Source organism: Cryptococcus neoformans, chromosome 4, assembly GCF_000149385.1.
Source record: "Cryptococcus neoformans var. neoformans B-3501A chromosome 4, whole genome shotgun sequence".
NCBI classification, from domain to species: domain Eukaryota; kingdom Fungi; phylum Basidiomycota; class Tremellomycetes; order Tremellales; family Cryptococcaceae; genus Cryptococcus; species Cryptococcus deneoformans.
In genome coordinates this window covers 1,304,099-1,326,643 of record NC_009180.1, presented here as the reverse complement: position 1 = coordinate 1,326,643, position 22,545 = coordinate 1,304,099, and the positions used below count along the sequence as shown (strand labels likewise).

The window sequence follows — 22,545 nt, the reverse complement described above, 5'->3', positions numbered from 1 at the left end:
CTACCACTCGTCGCCACAAAATCGTTACAACTCGCTATGGTTTTACATGCACATTCTAGACCCATTCCCCCGATTGCCTTTCAAGGCCATCCATTAAGGTTTATAACGCCCCGCACACCGGGCGTACATTGAAATGGTGATGCCATGTGCGGCAGCGTATAATCGTTGACAATTGCCGAGAGTTATGCTGTCTGCTGTTGTATGCCCTCATCGTACCATCATTTTCGCGATCGACAACAACACAACAAAGAAGCAGCGAATGAAGAGCGGAAGATGATCGCAAGTTGCTTTACGGAAAAAGAGAAAATCTTGACACTTACTTACACAGCGCATCGTTGACAGAGAAGCAACGGACTCACAGGTATAGGAATTAGGAAGTATAACTAACAATAATAGCCTATCATCGAACCACCCAGGCCCCCTCCTCTCGTCGTCCACTTTTACTCAACATATTGTAGGAGCCGCCTATAACCTCACACTCTGCCTTGGACCCTAGTATCCAACGCCATCTTACTATAATGTGGTGTAAACTACTAACGACCGCCTTGCTGGCTTTCGCTCTGGGGTCAGTCGTCGGAACCGCCAGATACACCCATGGTCTACGTGGTCGAAGACCTGCTGCTCTTGCCTCAATGAGGGAGGCTAAAAGGGAGGCTCTCGCTAGAGAGACGTCAAGAATGGAGGAAAGCCGTGCACTCCTGGAAAGGCACCCAAAAAGGAAGTTTTACAACAACAGAACTTCCGGTATGTAGCTCTTTCTCTACTGACTACCAAGCCCTTATAGTCTATTTCAGAATTCTTCATCAAATATCTTCCTGATGTCCAGTTCGACCTTGGTGAGGTTTACAGCGGCCTCATACCTATCGACTACAACAACCAGTCGGAAGCCCTCTTCTTCGTTTTCCAGCCGAAATTGGGAAAAGACTCCAAAGATCTCACAATTTGGCTCAACGGCGGTCCCGGATGTAGCTCTCTAGAGGGTTGGTTCCAAGAGAACGGTTTATGGATTTGGCAACCTGGAACGTATGCGCCTGTTATCAACCCCTACTCATGGGTAAATTTGACTAACATGCTCTGGTGAGTCTTTTACACCAACTCAATTCAATACGAGCTTTATTTGTGGTGTAGGGTAGAGCAACCTATTGGCACTGGGTTCTCAATCGGTACGCCTAAGGCTACGACAGAAGAAGAGATTGCCCAGGACTTTATCAAATGGTTCAAGAACTTCCAGGATATCTTTGGAATCAAAAACTATAAAATTTATGTCACTGGAGAATCATATGCAGGTCGCTATGTACCTTATATCAGCGCGGCAATGTTGGATGCGCAAGACAAAACATATTACAATCTTTCTGGTAAGTGGTAATGCATTTCCAGCATAGTATTGTATTGAATCAAATAGGGGCCCTTATGTACGACCCTACTATCGGTGAAACCATCAATGTGCAAGAAGAGATCCTTACCTATTCTTTCGTCGAAGCCAATGCCAATCTTTTCAATTTCAACAAAACCACCATGGCTGAACTCAAACAGCTCCACGAGGTCTGCGGTTACAAGGAGTATATAGACAGGTACTTTAAGTTTCCTCCGACTGAAAACCAGCCCCCACTTTTTTTCGACTACAACGATCCCGTGGACATAATGTGTGACATCTTCGGTATGGTCAATGATCTGGCCCTCCAGATCAACCCTTGTTTTAATATTTACGGGGTTGTGAGCTGAAATTCTTGTTTGTTTTTTGGGCCTTCTCACTAATTGAATTTGTGCACAGAATCTCATGTGTCCTCTCCCGTGGGACGTCCTTGGCATGCCTACTCAGCTCAACTATGCACCCGGTGGCGTCTACTTCAACAGATCCGAAGTTAAAGCTGCAATTCACGCTCCCAAGCATATTGAGTGGGCCGGCTGTGCAGCTAGCCCAGTCTTTGTTGGGGGCGAAGGAGGGCCTCAAAGTAACGGAGACTTGTCAGTGGATCCTATTCAAAAGGTCCTGCCTAGAGTTATCGAGGCTACAAATAGGGTCTTAGTCAGTAATGGTGACTTTGGTAAGTTTCACTGCTCAAATAAACATTGCATACTTCTGACTTCGTTCTAGATATGGTTATCATTACCAATGGCACCCTTCTTGCTATTCAGAATATGACTTGGAATGGGCATCTTGGGTTCCAATCTCCCCCTTCGGAATACATTGTTATCGATATCAACGACACCCAATGGTCATCTGTCTTTGAGAGCAACGGCCTCCATGGATATCCCGGTACTCAAGGCGTGATGGGCATTCAGGCGAGTCTTCACTACATGCTATTTACAACAAAATACTGACACGTCAATCTAGCACTACGAGCGAGGTCTTATGTGGGCAGAAACTTTCCAATCAGGCCACATGCAGCCTCAGTACCAGCCGAGATCTGCTTATAGGCACCTGCAGTGGCTCCTTGGTCATGTAGACAGACTGTAACGATCTCTTTATCCATCTGATCATTGACTGGTTAGCCTTCCAAGTTGCAGTGAAGTTTATTTTGAAAGCTTAGGACAATTATTTTATTGGATGAAGCAAGGAGGATTGTGTGAGTAGTTTTACCTCCATTGTGTATGGCAAACATTTCTGTTTCTTGTTATAATGGCTTCGTGTAATAACAACCGCCGATGAATGTCCCATTCAACATGTGGCGTACTACTGCAGAGTTCTTGTCGAAGCTCGTAGTTCTCAACTCCAGTTGATCTTTTCCTGTTGCCGCCCACCAACATAATAAAAGCACAGCACTAAGTACAACTGTAGTATGTGCAGGACGGCAACGTAATGGACATCGCAGCAGGAAGACGGACGAGCAGTAGAGCGCACAGCTGTACGGTTCGTATAAAGAATCTCACAGTTCGTGAGTGCATTCGTTGTCGCGGGGATGACCTTCCATTCTAAGTCAAGATCACAAATTCAATATCATCTTGTTATGGCATTTATCGCCATCATCCATCCTTACAATAATAGACGATTAGCGATGAAATGGTCATCTGGAGTACTGTGGCGCGGCAGGCATCATCACATTCCTACAGCACAATTATGCATTAACGTAGCTTGCGCTTCATTCTCCGGGTGAAATACTGCCCTAAACATTGGTAATGATAGTGGTACAGTAATAGTAGATAATAATAACGCTTTTCACGAAAATATACTGTAGCAAGAGCACAGGGTATTGAACTGATAAGTGACCGACGAAACATCCGGTCCATCGAGTGGTGAAGCGGGTCGTCGGACGTCCGCCGGAACACTTTTTTTAATGAAGTAAAATTCTATATAAGTATGACTACTAGTTGTAATCACATTATTATCAATTTTCAACCCCATCATCATCACTGCTGCTCTTCTTGATGAGAATGAGAAATGAGACAGGAACGTCATCAACATGAGCATTTTTATATTTCAGGCTTTATTTATTATTAGGCCCTATATTGCCAAAGAAGAAGGAAAGAATAGGAGCTACGTAGAACTGGCCTTCGCCTCTCGCCCCCCGCGGCCCTCCTGCATCATCGACAACCGAGAACATCAAATGATCGCCGAGCCGAACCTACTACGCAGGACGATGGTCGTCGTCGTGCACTTTTGAGTGAGGGTGCAATTACGTAACTTGACACCCATTGATGACGTCGTCGTATGACCGAAAGGGGACAACAGGCTCATTTGGTGCGCTTTTCGCATTTTGAACGAGATCTTCCTTGTCTTTCTTTTCATTCCAGAATTTCTCTTAAAGGTGATCTTTACCGCCCGCATCCTTTCTGTAGACAACAGTTCCATACCATCCCAACAAGCGTCACTATCTATCTCACACAATAACCTACAATAATTAAGCGATTATGGTCGACGTCGTGAGTGTCAAACCCTTTGGCAGGCAGTTCGACACCATTACCGCCGCCTGGCGGGTTGGAGCGAGTAGACTATTCCGAGATGAGCTGACTTTCAAACTATTTTGCCCCCTCTACTACCATCCACCTACCTCTATACTACACCATCCTCATTTGGCTGGCGTCCGGTAATCTAAGTCTACTCACATTCGCCGAGGACACCCGGCCTTTATGGGTGCCTTACTCCTTTTCGCCATCATTGAAGGATGTATCACTGCTTATTTGGGTGAGCTTTGACATTGTATCAAGCTAGATTGCCACTTTGCTGATTGGCACCTCCATTAGTCGCGCAATTTAATGAGTGCATTTTTTCCTCGTTCGAAGAAAACTCACAGTTCGAAGTTGACCAATCCGTTGTGTTCAAATAGTGACGACACCTACCCCTCTCATTCTTACAGAGACCGACTTAAGTTCCTCGTATTTACCTCCTGGTGGACTGTAGTTTTTGCCGCCGCTTACATGGTAAGATGACCTGGTACTGTCTGTTATGTGCGGTTGACTGATGGAGACTCAGGCTGCTTTCCTTGCTGCGGCCGGTAGCTTCGTCTCCTCCATTGCTAGCCATCTTGCCATCTGGACTGTTACGTGGGTTCATATGGATTAATGACCTGTTCCTTGACTGATTTAGGATACTCTCAGTTGGATCTTCTGGCTTGCCGCTGCTGCTTCTTATACTGCGGCACTTGGTGGCGGAATGCGATGTAGCGTCTCCGACGTTGCCCACTGTTCATCCCTTGTAGCGGCGGAAGCGTTTGCTTGGATTGAGTGGATCATCATGACCATCTTCTTCATCTTCCTCCTTACTATTGCTGGAGCAGCTCTTCGACGAGGAGACAGGTTGAGCGCCGAACTTGCGGTCTAGGAAGATTCGATGCCTTTTCAAGCTAGTTGGATGCTGAATAAGGAGGTGGATGACCTGTATAAGAGATTGACAGGTGGAGAGAGCTGGCGAACAGATATAAATTATTTATACATACAAAGAATATTAATATAATGGCTTGATAATATACGCATGTAGCCGGGAAATAATCAGATGTGACCTCAGTCTCTGTCTCATTCGTCTCGGCTAACCATTTCTAAGTGGTTTGCAGATTTATGTGATGTTATTCACATTATCAAAGTGCAAGATAGAGAACGTATGGCACGGTATGGTTGATCATGATATAAAAACAAACAAATACTGGTTGACAATCGAAAACCGGACAGGTTGCGGATCGGCTCATGAATGATGCTGGCATGCCGGGAGTGCCGGAAAGGCCCGCGGATGCTAAAACATAATTATGATTCCCGAGCCTCGAACCTCCACTTTCCCATTCACTCACAGCCCTTTTACCCTGACGTCTTACGTCTGTCTGCACTTCTTCTTATGCTCACCAAATAATAACGCAAGAAATGCAGGCTCCTTTCCCGTTCTCGCTGTCATTACTGATTACCGCAGCATCATACAATTCTTGTTTCCGCAACTCCTGTCATTTCATTCTTTCCTCCACGGGGGCCTATTCTGTCCATAATCCCTGTTGAGGGTATTCTTCCACATCTTTTCCGCCTGCCCTTCTGCTCTCCCGGACATTTTATTCAGACTCATTCTTTACATCCTCTGCATACACGTAGCTCTTGATTTGTAGCTTTGGTGTGAAATACTAGGATGGGAGCCTTCGACAAGCTTAGAGGAGATCAAGTGTCCAGCGGCTGTACGTGCAACACCACCCAACAGTTTTGAAAACCCGAAACTAACTGTCAAGCAGTTTGGGGAGAGCATACGAGTACCATTGACTGGTGGGTATTCACGTCTCTTATTCGAACTTAGGGCTCAAACAGTTACCTAGGTGCGAAACCAACTATTCCCACAGCCCATACATTGCTGAGTTCGTTAACACTCTTTCCAATCTCCCCTCATTCCTCATTGGTCTCTATGGGTGCTACTCTGTCCTCAAGAACGGCCTACGCAAAAGATATGCTCTGTGCTATCTTGGCCTTAGCTTGATTGGCGTGGGAAGCTTTGGTTTCCATGCGAGCTTGAGATGGGAATGGCAGTTGATGGACGAACTACCCATGATCTATGTGGTGTCTTATGCCGCCTACCTCGTGCTCGACACTTTACCAGGTTTTGAACCGCGTTTCGGTACCATTGGACCCTTGATATTGTTGGCTTGGGATGCCTTTGTGACTGTTTCATAGTACGTGAGATGGCAACCTGCTGATTATATGGAGCTTGTAACTAACACAATTTATCGTTAGCATCTGTCTTCCAAACCCCGTTTACCACCAAGTTGCTTTTGCTGCGATCCTTATTACAGCTACCCTTCGCACCATAGCCCTTATGTTCGATCTTCCTGCAGGACATCCAGCCCGCCGTACTATTGGCATAATGATGGCCTGGGGGATTGTCACCTTCGCTACTGGGTTCGGCATCTGGAACATTGACAATATCTTCTGTGGGCAGTTAAGAGCTATCAGATCCATGATTGGGCCGTTCGGTGTACTTGTGGAAGGTGGGTCATTCAGAAGCGGCACTGCGAAGAACGAGGCGTTGATTTGTATCCAGGACACGCCTATTGGCATTATATGACAGGATACGGTGCTTATTTGATTTTCACGGCTTCCATCCGTAGGTGCATTTGGCCATCAACATGATAGTGAAGCTCATTACGTTCTGTCACAGTCCTCCACTGTCTTATCAAAGATGACATAAAAGGTTATCATATCGACGGCAGATGGCTTCCTACGGTGAATCATCGTCCACAGGTAGCTAGTAAACCCGAGTCGAAGGACTGGAAGGGAACCATTACCCCACCTGAAAAGCTAGATTGAGCTAGATCAATCGTATGTTGAGAGGAATACCGGTGATTTTATTGGATTTATGTAGTAGCCAAGCATCTGTATTAGGAAAATACAGCACGATTTCAGCGTTTATGCATAAGTGATTCGAGGTATATACTGCAGGTTTGGGCTCCTAATAAGTAGATGATTAATTATAAGCACCTACGTGGTATCCATGCAAGGGGCAACAGCACGCAGTAAAGTAGTAGACTTCCTTCGTACTTACGTTGAATTACAGAAGCGATAGTAATCGGGTGTCCTGATCTGTGTTGGTGGTCCGTCGCCCCGTCTTGTTTTGTCGCTCAAACAAGCACCGTAATCGGAATCTGACTTTCCTTACACTAAGAAATTCTTCGGTTCACCGCCCTAAAGCCTTCTGTTGGCCATTTAGCTCGACCAGGGATTTCCGGAAACCCATCTGGCTAATCGAGGGGAATCAGCTTGCCGAGCAGATCAGCAGCTCATGCCGGTACTACAACCACGGCCTCTTCCTTCAGGAGGGGCTGCAGTTGCTCCCTCAAAACCCGCTACGACTGTAAGCTTCCATGCCTCATGCACTGGAGCTGTACTGATGTATACCCCTCCTACAGCCCTTACAGAAGATAGAACGACAGTATCGGGTGTGTATCTTATATGGTTCAGTACCTCTACTTGTGAATTTACTGATGGCGCACCTACAGAAATTTTTGGCCAAGCGATATATGACCCTTATGAGCCGAGTCGCTTTATGGATAGCTGTACTTCTCTCGTTATTCTCAGCTTTTGTTTCAGGTATGTCTAGCTTTCACCCCACAGCGGTTAACTGACCGTGATCAGGTGACATATCGAAAGTGCCTTTTGCGGTCCTCTCCAGTTTTCCAGTGTTCTTATCTCTTGCTTTTCTCTTGAGAGTTAGAAAGAGCTTCATAACACGTAAGTCGATAAACCTTGGATAAAACATGCTGGCTGCTCAATGTTGCTGATGATTTTGCCTTAGAGCCTTATCGGCCGTCGCCACGCTCTTCACTTATTGGTCTTATCGTCTCCTCGTTCTGGAACCAGCGCGTGATCACTTTACTATTTAGCTACGCAGTCTTCAGCATTACCATAACAAATGTTTGGTTTACGCTCTTGGGTAGAGAGGATATGACACTGTTCAATTCAACCCCGTTAGTCTTTCCTACGTCGTCAGATCTCAACAGGTGCTGACATCAGGCATAGGCGACATCCCTGGCAATTGAATGAAAGCCGTTTTATCCTTACCGCTTCGAATGCTTGCCTCTTTTTGGTCGCTGCCGCCCGTGATATCCTCAATGACAACCTTAAAGCCGACTGGCCTCGAGAAAGGGTAATAGCCACTTTGGATTCTGCAACCATTTCACTAACAATGAAATCTGTACAGAAACCATTTGCTCAAGCTGTCAAAATCGCTCTTTTCGACAACGTTTGGGGATCTAGTAGGATTGGATTCACTTTCCTGTGGTCTATTTCGACACCTTTTGCATACTGCTGGCTGGGCTTGAGAAGTTTCATTTGGCAATGGGTCAATTGGAGATTGTGGGGAGTGGCTGTGCGGTAAGTAAAGTTCCACGCTTTCATTTGGATGACGCCTTGACGGGCGGGACAACAGGCCTTTCTTGGGAAGTTTTGCGCGCTCTACGTCCAAGACACCTGGTCCATGGGCGTTGCTCGGACCAATGCTCACTCTCAACATGCTCACTCTCCTCGCGTTGCAATTCCCCGTCAAGGGTCTGGCAGCCTACACTACTCAGGTGAGCTGTCCTTGCTATGTATAATCATCCTCCGTAGCTAACAACATATTGTAGCCAATCCACTTTGACGAATTTTACAAAAAGAGTCCATTGAGCCTTGAAATATACCTCATTACAGCTCTCAAATCTCAAGATCCTTACTACTTGGTGAGAATCTAGCAATCTTTGCAATACCCATCGTTAGCTAACTGTTGCCTATAGCAATTCACTTTGATGGAACTTCTGCGGGTGGTTAGCATCCCTCGACACCGCAAGATATTCTTCGATGACATTTCAAAATCGCCTAGTTTGATTAGCCAACTCTGTCAAGAACTACTTCTCCAATTCGGAAAGGTTCACAATGTCCTGGTTAACCGGGGGGTCACAATCCAGCCCCAGAATACAAAGTCTTCGCCCGTCGCTGCTAGTGGCATATCCACTGCGCACGATGAAAGAAAAATTTCTATTCGTCAAGCCGACATCTTCAGACCTTTAGCCAAGCCTAAATCGACATTCAACCTAAAGAGCATACTTGATGGCCCCATTCAAGCGACTGCTCCTTCCCCTGTCGTCAAACTTGGCCAAGCTGGCACTTTGGCCATAAAACATGTTGAGAGTGTCCAAGATAGGGTGGTCGGACGGATTGAAGGGAATCCAGTCGGAGGTGCCATCGTCAGTGAAGCAAAGGGTGCCAGGAAAGGTGTGAATGAGTGGGCAGGGAAGGAGTGGGGGAGAAGGTCTGTGAGGTCTGTTTTGGGGGAAGTACTCGTTGCCCAACGAGTTATTGAGAGTGAGTAATCGCTGGCTTTGAAAGGTCCTGGTTGTGCTGACTTTTGATCCTAGTCCTAGTTATCCTTTCAATCGCCTCAATTGAGGAGGATACCTATGGAAACGTCCAACAAGTGTTACCTGCTATTTTGGAAGCCATTGTCAGGTTCCGTGAAGCAATTTTTGCACTTGAGGTTCAGCTGCTAGCCCAGACTAGATTACTTGGTCCTGCTCAAAGTGGTGCAATGGACGAGGTGAAGAAGGACCTTTATGTAGCCATTGGTTGTAAGTAACCATCAGAGCCTGAGGCATGTGAAACCGCACGCTTACGCTTGACATTAGCGTGTGACAAAGCAGTGAAAAGAATAGCGGACACTTTCGGACAGAGCCTTTCATCTTTCAGATTCCCTCCTTCCGTCGCTTATGGTTTGGGTGAGATTTGTAAAGGTTAATCCTCTGCAACAACTCGAATTAAATTAGTCCAGACAGTAAAGGCGTACGGCATATGCAATAACATTACACATGGTACGAATGGCTCAAAATAATGCTAATTGTGTAACCCGATCAGTCACATTTCGGTACGAGTCAACACTAGCGGTCTTGAGGGCCTGAGCTAAGAAGTCATCGGCCACGTAAAAGCCGGCTACGAAGCTGTTGACATCACGGTATCCAGCTGTCTCAATGACAGCCTTGACAGATCTGTTGAGTTTGCGCCTCTTCCGATCTCCGCCATTGAGATGCATCTTGAAGGCCATTTTGCCCTCTAGCTAGTCGAGGACAGGCAATGACCACTGAGGCCAGGACTGAGGCATTCTATCACCCGCTGACAGAGAAAGGGGGTTATGTTTTTTGTTCGGTTAGATGGAGGGATGCCGTTCGTTGTGAAAATCGATTTCGCTTGAATCGCTATTGTAATTGGGAAGATAGCCGATTTGGGTGTAAAGGGCAGGCGATACTAATTTGTATACGTACATAAGGAGAATGTGAAAAAAATGCGGTATACATGACAAAACAAAAAAGAGAAGCAGTTAAAAAATGAGCGTTCATCAGCTAATAATTCCTTCGAAGTGAACATCGGAGACTAGCCAATGTCCGTCGAGGGGCTTGTGTCGAGCTTAACTCCTCCCGTCTTATGCGCAAACAATTATTATTGTGAAACATCCCGGCATTGAGATACGGCAATCAAAAATGGCCTACGTCCCTCTCCCCTCTAGACCTAATCAGCGGGTGGTCATTGTCGGCGCTGGTATCGTTGGCAGTTGCGTTGCTGCTATCCTTTCTGAGCGTTTGGGTTCCAACATCGTGCTGGTTGACCGCGACATTCGAGAGCTTCCAGGCTCTACGGGCCACGCTCCTGGCTTGGTCGGACAGTACAATGAACTGCCCGTCCTCACCGAACTTGCCAAGCGATCAGTCAAGTACTATCAGAACATTGATGGAGGTTTCGACCAAAGTGGGGGATTAGAAGTAGGCCAAGGTTTGGAAAAGAGGTTTGAGGGAGCGCAAAAAGAAGGACTGGAAGCCAAGGTGCTCAACAAGGAAGAAATTCTGCAGATCGCGGGGGCATTCGTGCGGGACGATATCTCAGACGGTCATGCCGGCGTCTTTTTTCCCTCTGACGGCACAGCAAATACAATCACCATTGCTTACCACCAACAGCACAAGGCAGCATCCAATGGCGCTACTTTGCTCAATGCCGATGTCAAGTCTGTCATTGAGTCATCCAATGGCAACGGTCGCATCCTTCAAACCTCTCGAGGCCGAATTGATTGCCACACCGTCATTCTCTGCACTGGCATTTGGGCTTCTCAGCTCTTCTCCGGCTTCACTCAAACGGTAGTCCCCGTTGCTCACCCATATTCATATTCCCTTCCCAATAATCACCAATCTAAAACGCCTTTCGTTCGCTGGCCCTCAAAGCATGTGTACGCCAGAGACCATGGCAGGATGGATGGCTTGGGTTCTTATGCCCACGCTCCTATCCATGTACACAGCGATCAAATCGGGGAAACTGCCTATGGTCAATGGGAGCCTTCATTTGATGATGTTCTCAAGGAAGGCTACTCTCTTCTCCCACAAGAGACTGCAGAAAGATTCAAGGGAGGTCAAAAATTTAACGGTCTCTTCTCTGTCACACCCGACGGTCTGCCGTTGGTAGGAAAGCTTGAAGATGGTTTGTGGTGTGCTGTGGCGGTTTGGGTGTCCCACGCGGCCGGATGTGCTGGGCTTTTGGCGGACATGTTCCTGGGAACTGCAGACGAGAAGGATGCGGGATTAAGAAAAGCTTTGGATCCGAAGAGGTTCGAAGGAGAGGGCCTGGAAAGCAAGGCGTTGGCAAAGTACAATGATATATACAACAAGATCAGTTAGAGGTGGATTGAAGTAAAGGAACTTAAAACGCTGAATTCAAGCTGTTGAAGAAGCGACGACATAAATCACAATAGATATTCTTCATCATCAAATGGACAACATATCTTTATACATGCTTCTGCTCTCCTTGGCACATTCCACTAACCGATCAAAATTACTTGCAGGTTATAACCTCATACTCGACAGTGTTGTTGCCCTGTCCCCATACTTTGGGTTTAAAATCGACGTAGACGAGCTAGTAGCATTGTAAGTTCACATCGTATCAGTATTGGAGACTTCGCTAATTACCTCGTTCTTTTCAGGGGTCCATTCGCCATTGGTGTCTCGGTAAAACACAATTTCGTTGCTTCCGGCATCTCTGACTTCGGCAGTGGTGTGAGAGATTTTGCCGTCGGTGGTCCACTTGATTTCATAACAGGTTGACTTGGTAACGGGGAAAGGTTTGGAGCATCGATGATTGCCCTCTTTGTCGATGCACTTTTCTACGGCATAGTCTAGAATTTTACCAGATGACACGGTGCTTGCTAAGTCCACGGTCAGAATAATGATATTTCAAGGTATGGGATAGACGAGAGTGGGAAGAATATTAGACCCACTGTAAGCACCGGTGAGAGCGAGACCCGCAGCAATGACGTTTTGAACGTTGGGGATGTACATGCTTCTGAACTTTGTGTGATTCTAGCTTGTGGATAATAGATATGTAGGTGAGGAATGTCGACGATAGTAATCGACCAGTCTGCGGGAGAATGCTCGCATCCTTACTTATTATATACTGCAGCGAAACGCAAACTGCCATTTATTACTCCGACAGACCTGACAGATGTCATCTCTTGTTCCCTGCTGCCCTAATAATCGTCTGCTAATAGCGCTCGATGATCGAAGTTGGTTCCCGCTGTCGGGGGAGCACAAGACCACAAGCTCGTTGGAAACTGGAAACTGAAAACGCATGACGCATGACGAGGATGTGACAGGTGACTGATGTCGACCCCTACGTCATTGTTTGCAGAGATTTCCTAGGTTACATAAAACCCTATGATGATTTCTACCGCACGTTATTTCCTATCTTTTTTGGTGTGGCCGGGGGGCGGCGGTCAGGCATCGCCCACCACTCATCACGACCACCCGACCACCATCATCATATTTATATATGGTCACTGCCGCTTACGTATGATGGTAGTTGGTGGCCATATGTCATGTTCTGGTGGCGATCTCAAGCATCACTTTGTTGTTGGTGAGGTGGTGGTTACTAAAAATGATCTTCTTTCTGAGGAGAGGAGCTTGTAGGGTGGGGTAGATAGTACGATTAAATGAATAAATATAGAGTACTGCCTGTCTCCCTCCAAATAATGACGATAGAACAGCAGTACTCGTACTAGTTTGACACAATTTCGATTACCAACACAACAATTCGAAACTATGTATTATTTGGGTGATACATGATAACAGTACGAATGTCAATAACATGCATCATACCTATGGTCCACCCCCCCCCCCCCCCCCCTCTAATAATGGGCATCCGTCAATCATCACTATCATCGTCGTGATCACTTATATTATTACTAATATGGTGGGTAAACGTGCCGCCGCCGCTTCAAGTTTGTATCTCCTTCTTATATTTCTGTAATCTGATTTGCTTATTAGTAGAAGAACTGTTATCAAAATGTGACGAAACAAGAAGCAGAGAACCAAAGCTACAAAATGATATTTTGTGGGCACCAACGACACGAAACAACGCATGGACCCTCCCAAAATCAGATTTTAGTACTCGAGTCCTTTGTTGTGGTGGATCTTATTACCTTGTGGTTTTGTTTTCATTTTTATTTATCTATTTACAACTGGATCCTCTCATGAACATGTCTTCTTGCTTAGCTCTTGAATCTTTCTCTACTTTCTACAGTACAATGTCTCTAGGGGACTTATGGTGGAAGTAGTTGATGATTTTTTTTGTCAGGACCGAGAGGAGAATTATTCCGCAATGTTTCGTTGCACGAACGTCCAGATTGCACAAGTAACTGGTTCCATGAACAGTGTGCTATCTGCCTGTTATTATCCTTACTAGAGCAAGATATAAACAGAAGAAAAGATACAATACAAACATTATGACACAGTAAATAAGTAACAATACACTTACAGAAGACCCCGCTCAGGAAATGCCCCCTTACTTTCGCTCTCTGTTGTACACTAGTGCCTTACCCCAATTAATGGGATTCTGATCTATTCACTGGGTATCTTCATTGTTTTGACAAATGTTGTTCGCCCGAAAACCTGCCGAAAAACGTCTTCCTCCGCGACCCTCTTCCTCTTGCTTTGGACCTGACTCTGTCGCATTTCGGCCCTTGTACAACTGGAGATTCATTCGCGATCCAAGAATTACCATCAGGCGGGATGTGTTTCGTGGCTGGTTGTTGATTTTGTAGTTGATACGTTAATGCATCAAAAGATGTGGAATACCAGCCTTGACTCCCTTGCGCTTGGGCCGATGATGTGAATGTTGACAATGAATTCTGACCATGAATGTCTAGATGGCACATACGTTCCTCAAGATTTTCGGGGTCAAACTGAACATTTGGGGGGGATAGGGGCTGGCGAAAGGGAAGGTTAAATGGCGGCTGTTTGAGATTACCGTGGGTATCAGGGAAATTGTTGGCTTGGGCCTGAATCAGTTGATTGCGATAGTCCGGCATAGGATCATGGTTCAGAAGAGGCGGCTTCGCCAACCGAGGAGAGGAACAATATGAATTTTCTTTACAGTGAGAGGTTGTGGAGGCATTGGCCACATTAACCCTCTCGTCAACCACTCTACAACAGTCCTGGGGTTTCCGATTCGTCGGAAGTGAGTAGTCACTTTGAGATCTTCGCAACCTAAGTCTTGATAGAGATGACAGTTCTTGAGCCTCTGAAAATGCTAATGAACCTCTTCTCAGAGGGGAGGGTAGTGATGAGTCGTGCCCGCCTGTTTGAACAGGTAAAAGAGACTTCCTCCAATCCTGCGTTACTGTGAATGTCTCATCGCTCCCCTTCTTTATCGTCTTTTCTGGCTTGGGAGGATAGGGTAAATTGTTTTGCACACAGTACGCCTTAAGCTCGTTGTCGTCATATATGGCTTTGACGGTGCCGTTTTCTTCTTTGTAAGCCACTGGTTTGAGTTTCATATTAGACGAGATGCCCTCATCGCCAATAGGGGCTATGGTAGGTAATTCGGGATGACTTGAAACCCCTGGTGTGCGAGAAGAAGGCTCATCGAGGGCAGATACAGGGTATTGAACTGTGGCTGGAATAGCGTGGGATTGTCCAGCGAAAAACTGCTCATCAAGGGGTGGTTGAAAATGCACTTCCTCTGCTGGAGGGTAGGCCATCGAGGATGATTTACCAGTCAAGGATTGAGGGCTCTGGAATGCTTCGGATAGAGGATATAAGAACCGATCCGCAGTCATCATGCCGTTGGATAACTGCCCGACGTGAACGAATGAATTGACAATCTAATCATTACCGGCTTAGTAACCCCCCTATTCGTTCGAAGATATACAAAAACTGACTGGCATAATATGGTCATAGGTGGGCGACAAATGGCCTTGCCCACCAAGCATCGATAAATGCTGAAACCCATGTCCTGTAGAAAAAGCAGGTGGAGATAATGAAAATCGAGGGGGGAAAGTGGCCGTAGGCATACCAATACCCACATCGGGTTGCAGAAATCCTGGTTGCTGGGACGACATCGGCAAGTAGGCAGCAGAAGGCATATTAAGGCCAGATGAAAATTGAGGCTGTCGCATCCTAGCCTCGATTGCTGATTGAGACTCTGTGACTCGCTTTATGGCAGGTTCACAGGCCAAATTTGACAACGTTGGGGGCCTGATGATACGTCCAGTGAGGTCAACATATACACGTCTGGTCTTGTTTCAGAGATAATTCAGCCAACTATATCCTGGTCAAATACTCGCCACTCACATGCACGTCCGAGTGGATAACTCTCCGCAATTCAACTTTGATTGCAGTGCCGAACGAGATTGACCCGTTCTGGGTGAAAGGATAAGTATCCGCACGTACATTCAGTCTGAAACACGTACTTCTCGAGCAATAGCTCTGGCCGCCGACTCTTGACCTTGATACATGATCCTCGCCGTCGCATTATTGACATGTGATGGGACAGCTTTCGGGTTAAACTCCATATTACACTTCGATATGGGCTGTCAGCTTATCTGAGAAACGAACTCATACTGATCACTCACAATCTTGCCATACTTTTCGAACCTTTTGTACAAGGTAGCATATGTTTCCATTCTTTTATTCAATCGACCAACAAAGATGGCGCTTTCGTCCAGAAATTTGGTTTCTCCTGTTGAGTTATCTTCAATTAATGGTCTACCTCGATACGTGTGTATGAGAGTTCGGCGGAGATGAGGATGCGTAGGGCTGGGATGCAGAAGAGCTGAAAGGACGTGATTGTTGGTTTGGGGGGTGGAAAGGCTTCTGACATCGTCGGTCTCAGTAGGTGAAGAGGAGTCTTCAAAAGAACCAGCGCAGTTGGGAGGAGACATCTCCAGAGCAGGTTCTGCATCATCAAATAACCCATCGCCCTCATCCGCCCAGCGCACAAAGAAGCCAGGAATCTTTTGAAGTTCCTGCAAGAGAAGTTCAGCGACCCATTCTTGTAACGTACAAACGTTACCTACGTGCATCATGTGCCTTCCATCACGACTACCGCTGACCGAGACCAACCATCCGCAACTGTTTTCGTTGGGAGGGCGGACGTTGCATATCTCAGCGAGATGATCACAGAGTTGAGGGACAAACTATCAATTCATTAGAGTCTTTCCCACTGATATGGAGCTATACTCACATTTCTTTCAGAGATATTGGGTCCTCGAAGTGCAATCTCTCCAATTTGAGCGGGATCCTTACCACAGCGTTCCCTGACTTGGCGGACAAAGTCAAACCAAGGGGTATTGAGGTTTCGGACACAAACCGTAGAATAATATTTCCCGGGCGTTTTGCCCCTCATGGGCACTTGATCAAGAATCACTTTCTCAGGAAGCAAAGCCTTGTGGAAAAGCGAGAGTCCGTCACTTTTGGCCATGCCCCGCATGTCATGCGTAATGCCGAACAAATCATGATCGTCATTGGGCATGTTTTTTGCTTCCATCTCTCGTTCGCATAGGAGTTGATACTCGTGGTGACGCTCACAAGCTTCTTCTTCGGATCGCGATCCAGTAATGCGAATAAACACTGTACGTTCCAAATCAGAAGCTGACGATGGTCGGATGGCAATGCTCATATCTCGCGGGGCTTCTGGATCAAGTGCGTTGGCGCAAATGTTGCTGTAAGGGTCGGTCAGTACCTTCTGGATACTCATGGGGTCCTTTGTGATGCGATTTAGCTGATCACTAACGATAGACAGCGCACGCAACCTACTATGAAGACGACAAAACCCTTGCAGCAACGATCACCATTCTGATCATAATGGTAGCTACCGAGCTGTAAGTAAAAAGCATTCAACTGAAAAACACTAACACGGAGTGAATTTTGCCGTATTTAGAGAAATGGCTTTCTAGGATAGGTTTGGCATGGATAACGTTGATCGCAGAAGGAAATCTAAATGTTCGGTCATCAGCGAGAATGATCAGCGGTCAAAGAAGAAACAAGCTCACTCAACTAGTAGCCTTTGAGCTGCATATTTCGGACTAAACATTGGGTGAGGATCACGTCTCCACCAGTCTTTTCTGCGGGATTCAGGAGACTTTATCTGGCTTAAACTACCTGTATCCGGGGCATCAGGATTGTCACATAAAACTGACGTTGATCCAGTTGTGACGGAAACACTCGGTCGGCTGACAGAGGCGAAAGGAATTTCCGTTATAGGTGTCTCATGTTTCTTCCTTCCGGATATCTGTGCTGAAAATGTTTTATTCTTCTCGTCCTCCCAAGTCTGAGGGTCGGAAACACTTTTAATTGTTAAGATCGAGGATTTGGTATAGGGCAGCTTTTGAGAGCTGACGCGAGGTTGAGAGGAGGAAACACGGTCAATGTTGCACGCAGACACCGGCGTGGTAGCAGAGGTGGGATCAATGTTCTCCTCATTCTTTGTTCTCGAACATGATCCCATGTACTTGTTGAGGGGGCTGAGGCGACCGTCCTTTTTCGAGTTTGGCATTCCGTTGATTGCTGAATGGCACATAGCTATGGAAGTATTTTCATTTTGCGGCGTCATTACTAGACTCGGATGCAGTTGATGACGACTTGGAGGAATTGCACGTGCAGACTTTAAGGAAGGGAATTCCAAAGCGGACTTGCCGGCGCTATTGGGAGCTGGTTGACTGTCCTCCAGATGGTGGAGTATACCCCGGTTAGACATCTCATTGGGAGCTTCACATTCAGTAGTGGGCTCCGTGTGATTAGCAAGCACGCCACCTTTTATACCTGAATGGTGGGCATTATTCGTCTCCTGATTGCAAGATCAATGTGTGTACCACATTGTCAAGCAAAGATCTTTTGTACTCACAGTCATGACCTGTACATTCTGTAGAGTCTGTGATTGTAGATTACTTGTTACTGGAGCCCATGGTGGGCATTATTCGTCTCCTGATTGCAAGATCAATGTGTGTACCACATTGTCAAGCAAAGATCTTTTGTACTCACAGTCATGACCTGTACAATCTTCTGGTCCGACTTGGACACGATGTGAGGTACCTGCAAACAGATCAGCATTGGTATGGTACAAAGGACTGTGGATGATCTACCAAGACGGACCTTTCTGGAGCGATTCTTTTGTTTGTAGTCCATCTCCCTGCCTGTACTCATAAGTTGTTGGATAGCGCTGTTTCGTTGCTGAACGTGGTCTGTTGGCTGTCGAGACAAGTTGGTCTTGGGAATGACAATGGTTACGGTCGGTCTACGAAGGCTGATAGTATACGGAAGGATTATGAAGCTAAGCAGGGATTATATATACAAAAGAGGGCGAGGGTGTAGTTGGATAACTTCCATCATTGTTGACGACTTGCACAGCTAAACTGAACGTATAAAGTCAGTAGTGGTTTAGTGCCGTAAAATCAAAAAACATCAAACATAAAATAACTGGCAAGACACCTCCTTTCCCACCGATAAAGAGCCGCTTTAGCGCCCGTGCATATGATCTAGTGCATGGGCGCAACTTTTTATCATCTTCTTGAGGTGCCCGTGTATCAATCACAGGGGCGATAAAAGCAACACTGTCAAGGAGGTCACTCACAGTATTTCAACTGCTTGTCTCCTTCGCCCTCTTTGTTTTATTTTCTCAATATTAACCGGCATGTTGTTAGCATTGTCTACCCACTTTTTGAACGGAAACGTCAAATGCCGCCGGATGTAAAAGTTCAAAAGGTGAAGCCACCATCTAACTACAGTTGATCTAACTACAGTTGAGCGTTCAGGCACTGTCGAACACCAGGCAAGAACTGCGATACTTGTGCAAAGTATGTGGCGATGGTGTCGAAAAAATGTTTGAGGCTGAATGCCCATCATCGCCAGTCACATCATAGGAAACCCTTCTTGACTTGCAGAATTTCTCACCGTTAGAGACAAGAGCTGTAAAGGGCTGCGACAGACATCTGTTGGCGAACTGGTCATAATGGTGCGCATTGAGATACACATCATGTCTATGGCCTATTACTCAAAGTATTCCAACTGCAGTATTAGTTTGGCCTTCATCAAGACCTGCTTCTCTGTCAAATGGATGTCATGACTGATTTGTAAATGTCGTTGGTATGATTTTTGCTCGACAGCATTCTGAAGGCTTATATTATCGAACGTTTGACAGCACCACCGATTGTACTGACCGACTGCGAATATAGGCAGTGCACAGCCTGCCATTCTGTTCTCATTCTCCCTGGTATATTGTCTTTGTTCATTTGTTAATGGGTTTATTCGTCGTATTGGCGGACGAATTTTCGCACCCGTAATAAGTATATTTGCACCACATCCTTGATCCTTTGCCTCGGCTGCGGCTTGTTCGGTAATTGACATTTGATGCCTTCTTCTCCTGGGATGGTGGTAGTTAGTAATAGCTGGTAGTATTACTGCTGTTACCTATCAACTATCACGGATACTACTAGCTACTATTTGTACATATGAGGTAACAACTGCAGCTGCACGGCTTGTTGCTGCTACTGTTTATTTAACAACCCTTTTTTTTAACGTGCGTTGCGTCGTAGAAAACTATTATTAATGTTATTATTATGCTCGCTCATCCACCCTATCATCATCCAGCAGCCAACAACCACCGTTAATTACGATATTTGATCCCGTTCGGCAGAATTCCTCGAAATCTCAAAACCTTTTCGTCTTCGTTCGTTAAATTGACCTGTTTGGCGCCTCAACTCTATCTCTACCACCACTGCATCCTATATAACTCTACCATATCGACTGTTACTCAAGAAAGGAACTTGAACAATGCACCTTATGTATACTTTGGATGAGAGGGGAAACCGGTAAGTCTCCTGATCTTGGTCCCCGTAGTAACTGTATTGACTGCGAACTGTAGAGTTTACACTCTCAAAGTAGGTATTGTTTATTGGAGGTGACACGGAAAAGGGAAGATTCTGACGACTCAACAGAAAGTGACTGCTGCTGGCAAGCCCACGAAGTCCGCCCATCCTGGTACGTTTGTTGGTGTTCCGTTGAAATGCGAACGCTGACATTTATGTAGCTCGATTTTCTCCCGATGACAAGTTTTCCAGACACCGAGTCACCATCAAGAAGCGGTAAGCTTTTTTCATTTCGCAAGGGTGAGAGTGATCATTAATGCAATGGTGCACAGATTTGGGATCCTCCCCACCCAGCTTCCTTGCAAGCCCTTATAAATCACTCAAGGAGATATGGGAGCTGTTTAGACAGACGATGCATGTTGTATGATACGTGAATGACTTCAGTAACATAATGGCGGGACTGAAGGTAGAGTGCGACTTGCTGGTTCTGAAATGCACATGATAGCGAACGGCGTTCAATGCAACGTGCCAGTAGCGCAAGTACACATTCAGCAGTCGAATTATAAACACACTAGTGCGACCTGATCTTATGGCCATTTACCGTCTTCGGCCCACAGTCCTTCTGTCCTCCTCCACTTCATCTATCATTCCAAATTACCTTGCACGTCCCAACCCAATTCCTTCTGTCTCTGATGTTCCTTTGCCGCTTCCTGCGGAGTGATCTTTCCCTTTGCAATACTCTCTCTCGGAGGCACCCCGTTCTCGGCGGTGTACTCTCTGCCTGCATCTGACCAAACCTGGAGGAGTCGACGGTGTTGCTCCCGCACCCAGTCATCGAGCTTGCACCAATCTATGCATCCAGTCAGTTCATGAGCCCATTATCTAGGCAGGGATGGAACATACGAAGAGCTACAGTCTTGGTATCCACGTCAAGCTGATTCCAATCACCCATCGTCCAGCCCATATCAATCCGTTTGATAGGATCTGTTATGGGGTCTAGGTGCCGTAACCACTGACCAGTACGGGCATCTTCAATTTTAGTAATATGCGCGTGAGTCATATTGGCTGAACCTATCCATGAGACCTACGCTACGGTGTCACCCTCGTCTATGGGACTGGCGAGGGAGAACAAAAAGAAAAACATACAAGGGGCCAGCTCATGGCGTACGCCAGTCCGCGGAAGTAGTCGCCAAAGTAATGAGAACGGCCGGCCGATGTTCCCCAATACACATTAGTTGCGCAATCGAGGTCTTTAAATGCAGAGATCATGTTGGGCATTACGAGAATGGTCTGTTTTACGTCAGGTCTACCTACCCATGATCAACAAGTTGGCATCTGACTTACATCGTCGTCTGCTTTCCTACAAATAGATGAACTACATCAGTATTGAATTGCACGGATAAATTTAGAAGGCATACATTACAAAGCGAGGCCTTCCCTTGACTCTTCCCTCTCCAGCATATTCATGAGCTACCCACTTGAAATATTCATGAGTCTTTCCAAGATCAATATTGTCTATCATCTGGAGATTCCGGTCAGCGGCTATTATTAGCATAGCATGTGAAGACAGGATGTGACAAGATATGGACAACTTACCGGAAGCATGACCATATCCCCATGCTCTTTCATTTCCTTGCTGACGTCCTTAAGCAATTTCGTCCGCTTGGAACGCTCGGAAATGGAGGACTGTTCGGGGTATGGTGGCGTTCCAAGGATGAATTTTACTGTTACAAGTTCCGGGGGGAAATCGGGGATGATGGTCTCTCGGTACCTGTCAGTTTGCCGATACATGACTATTAGTACTATTTAGTAAACCAAATGAATTAAACGTACAGGTCTCGTCTGCCTTTGTTCTGAGCTGTCGAGAAGATACCCAAAAACACCAGGACGCCTTTACCATCCCCTTCTAGGGGAATATCACACCCAATTTCATGTGGCTGTCTCCCACTGAGAAGAGCATAGTCGGGTTCCTCAAAACTCCTTTGTATATCTCCGTCAACAAGATGGGCATCCTTGCCTTGCGCTATATCCTTGCCCTCTCCTGAGTCGGCTGGCGTATCCGGACTAGGGGATTTGGCAATGTCGGGTGCGTGGGTTGGCGGTGTGGTTGCGGCATTGAGCGCGAGTACCAAAAGGATAATAATGACAAGAGAGAGCGAGTAAAGCGTTGTTTTTAAACGGATCGATGGGCGAACGAGATGGTGGGGGTTTTGGATAAAGTGGAGGAAAGAACGGCGAGAGGGGTATGCCTTGGCTGGAGAGGCCATTGCGAGCGCAGGAACAATAGATCAGATGTAAAGAATGATTTTGCCCTTTGATTCGGCGTAGGAGGGATAAAGCGCGGTAACTTGATATCACTAATACGCGAATTTGGGCAAAGGATAACGAACGAATAGAGTAATTGATCGATCATGCGGCGGTTAAACAACCCAGACAGGCACATCGCAACATCGTCGTTCGGTGTATTATCAGCAGGTCCGCACCAGCAGGAAGCGGCTTCC

The 22,545-nt window shown here is 46.3% G+C and overlaps 9 protein-coding genes across 9 annotated transcripts; 6 read left to right on the top strand and 3 right to left on the bottom strand.

Annotated features, from left to right (window-relative positions):
- Positions 1-518: 518 nt before the first annotated feature.
- Positions 519-2,458, top strand: CNBD4620 (hypothetical protein; the record flags this gene model as incomplete). Its single annotated transcript, XM_770640.1, has 7 exons — positions 519-744; positions 795-1,077; positions 1,129-1,355; positions 1,403-1,713; positions 1,772-2,045; positions 2,096-2,283; positions 2,336-2,458. 7 exons carry the CDS (start codon positions 519-521, stop codon positions 2,456-2,458), a joined length of 1,632 nt encoding a protein of 543 aa, XP_775733.1.
- A 1,178-nt stretch (positions 2,459-3,636) lies between these two features.
- On the top strand, positions 3,637-4,759 carry CNBD4610 (hypothetical protein; the record flags this gene model as incomplete). Its single annotated transcript, XM_770639.1, has 7 exons — positions 3,637-3,679; positions 3,845-3,861; positions 4,036-4,123; positions 4,183-4,198; positions 4,266-4,359; positions 4,412-4,482; positions 4,537-4,759. 7 exons carry the CDS (start codon positions 3,637-3,639, stop codon positions 4,757-4,759), a joined length of 552 nt encoding a protein of 183 aa, XP_775732.1.
- A 783-nt stretch (positions 4,760-5,542) lies between these two features.
- CNBD4600 (hypothetical protein) lies at positions 5,543-6,708 on the top strand (the record flags this gene model as incomplete). The annotated part of the gene is made up of 6 exons (XM_770638.1): positions 5,543-5,588; positions 5,643-5,673; positions 5,724-6,074; positions 6,136-6,389; positions 6,443-6,505; positions 6,560-6,708. 6 exons carry the CDS (start codon positions 5,543-5,545, stop codon positions 6,706-6,708), a joined length of 894 nt encoding a protein of 297 aa, XP_775731.1.
- Positions 6,709-7,180: 472 nt separating this feature from the next.
- CNBD4590 (hypothetical protein) lies at positions 7,181-9,667 on the top strand (the record flags this gene model as incomplete). The annotated part of the gene is made up of 12 exons (XM_770637.1): positions 7,181-7,252; positions 7,308-7,337; positions 7,398-7,488; positions 7,534-7,629; positions 7,694-7,865; positions 7,918-8,044; positions 8,099-8,271; positions 8,327-8,468; positions 8,523-8,615; positions 8,670-9,237; positions 9,291-9,500; positions 9,558-9,667. The coding sequence occupies 12 exons, from the start codon at positions 7,181-7,183 to the stop codon at positions 9,665-9,667; spliced, it is 1,884 nt and encodes a 627-aa protein (XP_775730.1).
- A 736-nt stretch (positions 9,668-10,403) lies between these two features.
- On the top strand, positions 10,404-11,585 carry CNBD4580 (hypothetical protein; the record flags this gene model as incomplete). The annotated part of the gene is made up of 1 exon (XM_770636.1): positions 10,404-11,585. The coding sequence occupies one exon, from the start codon at positions 10,404-10,406 to the stop codon at positions 11,583-11,585; it is 1,182 nt and encodes a 393-aa protein (XP_775729.1).
- A 154-nt stretch (positions 11,586-11,739) lies between these two features.
- Positions 11,740-12,242, bottom strand: CNBD4570 (hypothetical protein; the record flags this gene model as incomplete). The annotated part of the gene is made up of 3 exons (XM_770635.1): positions 11,740-11,820; positions 11,874-12,109; positions 12,182-12,242. 3 exons carry the CDS (start codon positions 12,240-12,242, stop codon positions 11,740-11,742), a joined length of 378 nt encoding a protein of 125 aa, XP_775728.1.
- Positions 12,243-15,091: 2,849 nt separating this feature from the next.
- CNBD4560 (hypothetical protein) lies at positions 15,092-17,736 on the bottom strand (the record flags this gene model as incomplete). Its single annotated transcript, XM_770634.1, has 9 exons — positions 15,092-15,478; positions 15,534-15,602; positions 15,653-15,760; positions 15,815-16,207; positions 16,259-16,378; positions 16,426-16,944; positions 16,998-17,052; positions 17,097-17,177; positions 17,234-17,736. The coding sequence occupies 9 exons, from the start codon at positions 17,734-17,736 to the stop codon at positions 15,092-15,094; spliced, it is 2,235 nt and encodes a 744-aa protein (XP_775727.1).
- A 2,273-nt stretch (positions 17,737-20,009) lies between these two features.
- Positions 20,010-20,419, top strand: CNBD4550 (hypothetical protein; the record flags this gene model as incomplete). The annotated part of the gene is made up of 5 exons (XM_770633.1): positions 20,010-20,047; positions 20,101-20,116; positions 20,174-20,216; positions 20,266-20,320; positions 20,377-20,419. The coding sequence occupies 5 exons, from the start codon at positions 20,010-20,012 to the stop codon at positions 20,417-20,419; spliced, it is 195 nt and encodes a 64-aa protein (XP_775726.1).
- A 269-nt stretch (positions 20,420-20,688) lies between these two features.
- Positions 20,689-22,311, bottom strand: CNBD4540 (hypothetical protein; the record flags this gene model as incomplete). Its single annotated transcript, XM_770632.1, has 7 exons — positions 20,689-20,894; positions 20,948-21,128; positions 21,191-21,334; positions 21,389-21,404; positions 21,463-21,566; positions 21,641-21,815; positions 21,878-22,311. The coding sequence occupies 7 exons, from the start codon at positions 22,309-22,311 to the stop codon at positions 20,689-20,691; spliced, it is 1,260 nt and encodes a 419-aa protein (XP_775725.1).
- Between the last annotated feature and the right edge of the window lie 234 nt (positions 22,312-22,545).